This window comes from Cantharellus anzutake (genome assembly GCF_015039405.1).
Source record: "Cantharellus anzutake strain C23 chromosome Unknown EI90scaffold_25, whole genome shotgun sequence".
NCBI lineage: Eukaryota > Fungi > Basidiomycota > Agaricomycetes > Cantharellales > Hydnaceae > Cantharellus > Cantharellus anzutake.
Window position 1 is genome coordinate 577,352 of NW_024066975.1, and position 8,557 is coordinate 585,908.

Here is an 8,557-nt window from a genome sequence, read left to right on the forward strand (position 1 = left end):
AAAGACTTACTGGTTATAGGTGAAGGCACATCGTCAAGTCTGACAATCGGAATATCGTCTATGTCGTCCCGAATGATTGGAGATGGTTTCTTGTCTACGAGATAGAACGGATCACCGGCGCGCTCAGCGGCAAGTAAAGCACGCCGCTACAACATGCCACTAAGCTTTTGTCACCCCACGATTGGAAGATGAATCTCACTCTTTCATGAGCGGCACGTTCCTCAGAGAATCGACCGTTTCGGCATCCTCCTTTGCCTGTACCCCCTTTCGCCTTGAGCCCTTCGATTTCGACCCATCAGCCCGCCCCTTTCCTTTCCTCCTAGTTCGCAAAGGAGTATCCTGCGTCTCACCTTCGCTTCCACTTGCGGTAGGATCGCTGGCAAGTTCCTTCAAGCGAGATGGGTGAACAATCCAAGCATCAATGTCAAGACCGATCGGGACCTGTACGCTGGCTTGAGCATTTCTAGCCACCGCCTTGAGCTCCCTGGCATGAAGCGGACGGATCAGATACAAGCTCTTGGGGTACTCTGGTTCAGACGTATCCAATCTCTTCGACATCTGTGCAGGCCTTTCTGCATGTTTAGAGAAATCAGCTTTAATGAAAGTGAAAAGCTGTTGTATGTTCGTAGCCTAGGGGAGAACGAGAAATGTCAGGAAGAAATAGGTGGCACCTAAGTTCTACGTACTCTCTCTTGAACCTCCACATTGTCGCTACTAATGAATAAGGTGATACTCGATAACATTTGATCCACCTGTTTTTGAGCTTCTGAGAGAGAATCTTCCCTCCACTGCTTCGATAATTCAGCCGCCCAGTGCCCGAATATTTTCAACGTCGCTTGTAAATAGACTGCAATGATCTCTCCAGGAAGACGCGAGACCTGCTGCTTGAAAAGAAGTTTTAGTGTCCCAATGGGATCACTCAGGTACCTAGACCAAATGAGGTTTGCTCAACGTGGCGATGGAGTGAAGTTCATGGCTTACTGAGGATACTCCCCACATATCCACGCAGCAGCCCAAAGAATTTCTGAACAGCTAGTCTCGTCATTGCAGTTCTCAAGTAGACCGTCATCACCCAAAAGCTTAATCATCAATTCGGTAGCGAATTTGCGTGTCTCCGGAGACTTGACACGAACGACAACATCGACTAACTGGTCTCGAATAAAAGCACCAATTCCGCCGACATTGCTCACATAAGCAAGATCTATGAGAACAGACAAATACCAGTGGAAGTCTGTTATGTTCTCATAAGTATTCCGTGAACACATCTCGACGACCCTCTTTGCAACTTCTAGTCGATACGAGGCTGCAATGTGTTGCCGAGAGAGGCCATGTTCCTTGGGTCCGCATATGAGGATACTTGCCCCCTCCCGTTAACAGCAGATGCTGCGGCCGTGCGAGCGAGAGACTTCGCGGCACTCTGCAACGATGTTGAACTGTTCTCCTTGGCCACCAAATGCTGGAGCAACTGCTGAACGATGGACTGGAGATTGTAATCGGTAACCTAGAGGCGCGTTTTGGTTTTTGCTGCGGCGTCCCATTAAATGAGCAAGGTTGTACTTACCATGGATGACATAAGTTCCAAGCAACGAACACGAATACTCATATCTTCATCCTCTAGGCTCAAAAGAATCTCATTTTCATGCGCTGCAACAAGATGAGGATGGGAGGGGACGATCTTCGCCAAAGCCAACAACGCAATATACTTCACTGTCATGTTCGCGGTTAGAGTTCAATAGCTACTGGATGGGCATAAGGGGGACCCACAGTTCTGATCTTCATCCTTCAGAAAAGCCGACAGCTTTTGAACGCATAGCTTCGCAAGATTGTTTCCTGCCGTCCCCTCTAGCATGTTACCTACGATGCACGTCCGCACACATTCATACAACAAAGAAACAGCTGGTGTCATCGAAATCAACTCAGTCATCGGCCTTTGCAGCTTCTTCGCCAGGCGCGGCTCGTGTGGCGCTAGTGCTCCAAACTACAGTCAGTCGAGCTGTTGGCACAGTCACATCAAGAATGTGAAGACTTTCGACGACGCACTAATTTTATGATCTTGATCAACATCCAGTTATTTGAGGAGGCTGTCAAAATTTCAAATAGATGGGGGGCTAGGGCCAGGTAATCATGAGGGCGCCTCCCAGCAAGTTCACAAAGCACATTGGCGGTAGCTGACACGACCCCATCGTCAGGGTCGTGCAGCTTTTCTTGCAATCTTGGGATACCATGTACAAGTATTTCCGGATACTTGATACTGACTTTATAGACAGCCAGTACAGCCCGCTTCCGTATACGCGGCCGAGAATGATTCAGCATCCCAATAAGATCGTTTGATACGTCACGGCCGATGTCCGTAGTAGCTATATGCGATAAACCATCCAAAGCTACGGAAATTTCGTGTGGATGAGGAGAGCCAATATCCTGGAGATAGAGTGGAGTTCCATTGAAATGTGTTTATAAGGACTAGCTGGTCAGATTGACACACCTTCTTGAGAGTATTGGTAGTGAGCATCAAAACCTCAGTCCCCTCCTTAAACGATTGCACGGCGGCAAGATATCCCACCGACTTTAAATGGAAACGTGGAGATGACATTACTTCTACAACGTGGAAGGACGCCCACGACATGTCATATCCAAGCATTTCAAGCTTTCAGGCCGATTGACACTCTCAGTCATTCCGATGACAAGGGTGCAACTACTCACTCACATAAACAAGTTTTAGCAGAGTTGCAGCCTTTAGTTCCATATCGCCGCCTTTAATTTCCTTGCGGATCTCATTGACTGCAAGAGCAATGAATTTGGCCTCATCTTTCTTATCCGTGGCTCGTAATCCCTTAATAAGGTCGGACAATGTTCGTTCGAACATCGCAGCTGGGAGCCGCGCCCAAGTGAATCACCCCTGATCTCTCAATGCCAACGAGTGGGAAGTCGCTGTTGAGTTTATGTAGACCGACTGGAATTGGTATCCAAAACGAAACCCATACGCACGTGGTCTCCAGACACACTAGTGTAAACAGCCGCTTCATCGCGGTGCTTTAGTTGAACCACTTTACATAAGTATCAACAGACTAGAAGTATTGAGAAGGGTACTTCAATTCTTTGGCGCCGTCGCTGCGGCAATTTTGATGATGATTATCATGACCACGCCACCACAGATTAGGCAGGTTACCAGCCTCTATTAGTACCACAGATAAGAAGCCCATTGCGATACTATCGAAAGGAAGGATCCTAGCCTCTGCTCAATCATTTCGGACGGTCTGATGCGACATCGATTAGCGCCCGTCAGGTTCTTTGAATAACACTATGACCCGATGCAATGTTCTCATCATTTTTGTTCCCTGAAAAGACAATCTGCTCTCACCCTCAGAGTCTTGCTTGCACCTACTTATTTCCGACGGAAGTTCTTAAAGATTGATCGCCTCTCCTATGTATGGCTCCGGGGGTACGGATCCCTGCCGTAGGACATCATAATCCGTACGCGTGCGACTGACACAAGCAATCCGACGTGATGTGTTACTAGGCAGTCTTCCTCTTATCAATACATACTTGGTTTCCAGGTTTGCGACAAAGAAGTGCTCACGCACTGCTATTCAATGCACCCACCCACCGTCAGGATCTCGGCGTCGTGAGATTCGTGCTCTTGGGGATTGATCTTTACCCTCTCCTAACCGGGTCTTTGCACGCTGTCCCACCTAGTTCCATAGTCCCACCCTGTTTTCCCAGCTCGGTCTTGCATCCCCCAGGGCTCTGACTAATGGATACGATTGCCATGTCTCCAAGCTTCGACTTCCTAAGTATCCCCAACTATAACACACGGATGGAACAGCTGGGATCCATCTTAGTTCTCCGCTCATTTACAGAACACTTCGACCGGCTCTAGGATCCATATTTCAATATCACGAAAACTCACGGTTGGACGCTTCTTCGGTTAATCAGACCATTAAAACTGGTATCCACATGCTCCATGTCTTCGGAGAGACTGATACGCGAAGGTATGCTGGTCTCATCCTTGAACTGCACTCTGCACCAAAAGAACGAGAAGACGAAATACGTTGAATTGAAAGGATCAGCCTTGATATGTGCAGCGTGGCGCTGCGAATTGTTGACTTTACCCCTGACCCTCATTCATCGAACTGCCGATTAATGAAATCCATTGTGGACTCGGATACACGCCGCACACACATGATCTACTATCCATTCCACCAACCCTATGTCTCACATCTCCTGCACTTCCCAATCACTCTGGGATCCCTCAGTCGATTCTGCTTGTCCCATTTGCCGCGATTCCCTCCTGAGTATCTCACCCGCGATCGTATTGACCGTTTGAGGAACTAAAGACACAAAGGGCGGCTGGACACAAATGGAAGGCAACTTCGCCCACATTCAAATTGGCAGTTGAATAACCCAAATGGGATTCCCGCTATTCAATCTTGAAATGGAAAGCAAGCCGAGAACCAGTGAATTCTACAGCGAAAGATCGGCCAAGTTGCGTAAAGCAACGGCACGGCGAACCAGGAAATATCACCATACATCACTGTCCGCGCATGATGGCCCAATGCGCATCATTGGAAAATTCTGATTCTCCCTTTTTTCGTTTCCCTTTGTATCGGATGCGTACGGTTATTCGTTGAATCCGTTGAAAGCGCCTAGGGTGGTTACCGTGGAGTGGGGAATCACGCGATTAAATACGTATACAGCAAGACGAGTTGTGTCGTGCATGTCGGCCGGTCATCGTTGAGTATGTCCTAGGATTGACCTACCAGCGGAGTTATCCCAACACTCATACCTTGCTTTGATTATGGGAAAATGAGCGCCGCGCGCGTCGCGCAGTTGCAGTGACGCCCTTCAAGCTCTTTCCTTCATCACGTTGTCAGCCGCTTTATGCGAGGGAAACAGGTGGCGCCACTTGGGTATCCCATACAATGCGCTGATCCTGTGGCCTTTTTACATCGCTTACGACTCCGTTGAGATCGGCCGGAGATGTTAGAAACCATATATGTTTATATATCCAGGGATTCAGCACGATTCGAATTCGTATATGATATCTTACACCCATGTGTGCACCCGTGCAAACGTCGTAGTTATCCAGATAACCAAGGAGCCGGTCGGAGGGCAGGAGTGTATTCTACTGCAAATCTAAGGGTCGTGCTTAAGTTTGGCCGTGATGTGATAGACGTGCGCGGTCGCGTGGCGCCATTATTTGGTTCGAGCCTCGAACGAAACAACGTGACTTGACAGCCCGATTCTCGATCAACAAGTGCGGTATCGTATAAATTTACGCGCGTCTCAAACCCAAAGGCCGACGGCAGATTTCCCCCCGTTAAGAGCTTGTCTGTTGAGGTGATTGTTTGGGGGCCGGCGGTGCGAAAACGAATGGAGGACGATGCTCCTGAATTGATGATTTCTTTGATGAGAACCTACACCGCGCATGTTCCAAGGATATGTCATTTTTTTCCCTTCTTGGTGGGTGATTGGGGAGGGGTTTTCTTACAGGTTGGGAATGAACCAATGAGCCACGCATGGCTGACGTTTCAATACTAGCCACCCATGTGGCAACCTGGATGTCTATGGTAGTCTGGGCACGGAGAGACCAATAGGACGGCGGATCCCCATGTCCGGAATCACCGAATCGACGCATGGCATACATATAGTATAGCCACTATAGCGTGGATTCGGTATGCCAATACGGCTTATCTGCATAGTGTGAGGGTTGAAAGGCAGGGTCGTCAAAATGCATGGAGCAGCGGATCACCAGCGGTATTGCCTACCAACTCAACTGTCGATCACACACCATCATACCGGATGCATCACCTCCTTCCCTTCCTCCACCTTATAGTCTTCCTCGTCGTTAGGTTTGAGCTAGTGTATGCCAGTTTCATGATCGGCCGGAGCATCGGGACTGTTTCCACCCTGATGGAGGCCCGCGGATATCGACCGGGGCACACATCAAGTTTGAATATACATAGGATTTTCACCGTGTTTCCGACCCGTGTTTGAGGTACCGTGGAGTCGGCCATGGTTCTTTTGCTGATACCTATTCTCCATATCACTCAAATAAGCAGTAGCCGGTCTGCTGTATCAATTAACTAATTCACTTAGGTGGCTGGGGGACGTCGGAAATTATGACTTAACGTGGGGAATTCAGCAGGTGGGTGCACGTCTGATATTGCAGTACGTCGCAGTTCAATCAGGCTATATATGTCCCTTGATCCTTGCCTGCGCCTTACAGGAATACTAGATGGATCCTGTGCCAGCAGAGTACAGCTTGGGCCTTGACCAGTTATGGCATTGACTGGTTGTGGATCATCAAGGCCTATTTTGGAATTATATAAGCTGCACTGTCACGCGAAACCGTATCACTTGCTATATCTGACAATCATCAACAGGACATATCTTACATCCAGGCCAGGTGGCAGTGGTTATTCATCGACCAGCGCCGGAAAAAACGCGGGGTTCTTTCTCCGACGATGAAGTATACATTGCCTGGCCATTAGCGCACGATGCTATGAGCGCTTTTTCTATCTCACACTCGTGGCAACTCGCTGGGCGCCTTTGGGGGTTCATTTGATCAGTGGATGGGCTTGGGAAAGCCATCCGGCTATGACGGGCGCTCAAATAATAGCCGCTCATCGGAGCGCGATGCAGCAAGGTACCGTGCCCTGGGCTCGTCCGGCCCTAGCGCTGGAAATAAAGTGCTTCATTACTATCGATCATGTTCTGTGGTTTATTATGGCCCTTTCTGGCTGTGTTGCAGAATATCGAAGTTCGTCGATATTACTTTGGTGTGAAATATTGACCAGATGGGTATTGTATTATATTAGGGTTGGACTAATTCGTGTTTATATGAGTCTGGCTAGGGGCCATTACACATGGAAGTTCTGTAAAAAAATCATAGTACTGGTATGGAACAAAGGGGTCCGACCAAATGTTACCGAAGCGAGTTATAACCCACACTCAAGGTAAGGGATAGGATGGCGGAGTGGGTCAGCAAGCTGAGCAACCAAGGATGGGCCCATGAATTCCGCGTATATCATGGGGCAATGTAGCAACGCCTTGCAATGAACTCCGTGGCCGTAGGCTGTACTATATCAATTGTACCCACTGCGCCGCTGCATGATTCCCTTCATGACCATTGTGTTCCATTTCGGGATCGTTCTAATCCCGAAGTCCCTACTTTGCAGATATGTGCGCCCGAGGCTGTTTGAGTGATGAAGTGTCATTGAAGATCCAGCTCACGATGAAGTGGAAGTAAATTCATTTCAACCGGCCTGGGAATTAATTATAACTAATAGGCGATCGTTTTTCTGGGTTAGATACAGACAGAGTAAGGAACGATGGCCTTCCTATTTCCGATCAGCCGAATCCGCGTTGTTGCTTTGTGCCCTTGGTTCCTGCTGGGGCTGGCAGGTACCACACATTCTTCAATTGCCGTCACCACAACAGCAGCAGGCTAATGAAAGTGTGTGGCGCACATGATGGCGGACCTGCTACTGTCGTTTAATGTTCACTAGGCACTCCCTTCTTATCCTATACAGTTAATGAGATCATTAAGAACTGTTAGCCCATCTACTGGGCAGCTGTTTTGCAATGGCAATGTGAAGTTTTGTGTGTGTGTGTTTTTTTTTGCTCTGCGGGCGAGGTTTTGCCGTGGAACGCCAACTGGTCATTTTCAGTTTGGAGTCGGCAACAACCGCGCAGAAGCAGCCTCGTTTTCGGGGAATGAAGACGCGTAGCGCAACAACTTATAATACTTAAGAACCAGGCAACCACACACGGCAATCAGCGCATAGAAGCTAAAATCCAGAAGCACAATTGCCTCTTTTCTATTGTCGTTATTTCGTTTAAGTATATAACTGGAGCTGGGAAGTGATTGTAGCTCAGGTACATCTGTCAAGTCGGAAATTGTCACTAGATCGAGCCAGGGGCAGCGGTCATGAATTTGTCGGTCAACCCCGGAGATCGAATCAACCTTAGCCGCGCCATTCAGTACGTAGAATGAGATCACACTTCGGAAGAAGGTAGTTGGAACTGCGTCGGCAGGGGTGATTGACGACGGGTGCAGCGCAAATTTCGCTTCGGAACACCATCAGAAACGAAGGCAAAATGAATCAAGAACACATCTTATTTTGTTGGTGCATAATACATATCAACCACTTCGGGACCGTTGGAACTTAGCGCTCGCGTGGAGAAGCTTGTATCACCTACAACGCTTATCTTCCCTCATATCATATGGAACGATCCTCACTTCTTACTCTATTCACGTTCGTGTAGCCATGGTAGACTTGACGATCGTTAGCGGTACACTGATAGTGACGTGGAATTTATTTATCTAGCCCGGCGGTCTTCGTTGTGTTCCATGACCTTCACCGCAGCCCCGGCACACCCGCCGCCGAGCACTTCGACTCGAGAAGCGATTGAGAGCACCCAATCTGCTCAATCGCCGCAACCGATGGATCGCCATACTATGCATGTATGTATACAGCACTAACTAGGTCCCAGACGGATGAATTGGGGTGGCTACAGTATCCCTAGCCTGTTTCAATCCAATGGGTGCATGCAT

The 8,557-nt window shown here is 48.6% G+C and overlaps 2 protein-coding genes across 2 annotated transcripts; both read right to left on the reverse strand.

Moving 5' to 3' along the window:
• Positions 1-2,863, reverse strand: EI90DRAFT_3201457 (adaptin N terminal region-domain-containing protein; the record flags this gene model as incomplete). Its single annotated transcript, XM_039066422.1, has 9 exons — positions 1-630; positions 687-927; positions 982-1,334; positions 1,376-1,501; positions 1,562-1,707; positions 1,765-1,978; positions 2,041-2,418; positions 2,483-2,644; positions 2,705-2,863. The coding sequence occupies 9 exons, from the start codon at positions 2,861-2,863 to the stop codon at positions 196-198; spliced, it is 2,214 nt and encodes a 737-aa protein (XP_038915772.1). The 3' UTR covers positions 1-195.
• A 4,803-nt stretch (positions 2,864-7,666) lies between these two features.
• On the reverse strand, positions 7,667-8,557 carry EI90DRAFT_3016680 (uncharacterized protein; the record flags this gene model as incomplete). The annotated part of the gene is made up of 4 exons (XM_039057021.1): positions 7,667-8,070; positions 8,243-8,300; positions 8,381-8,459; positions 8,487-8,557. The coding sequence occupies 4 exons, from the start codon at positions 8,555-8,557 to the stop codon at positions 7,667-7,669; spliced, it is 612 nt and encodes a 203-aa protein (XP_038915773.1).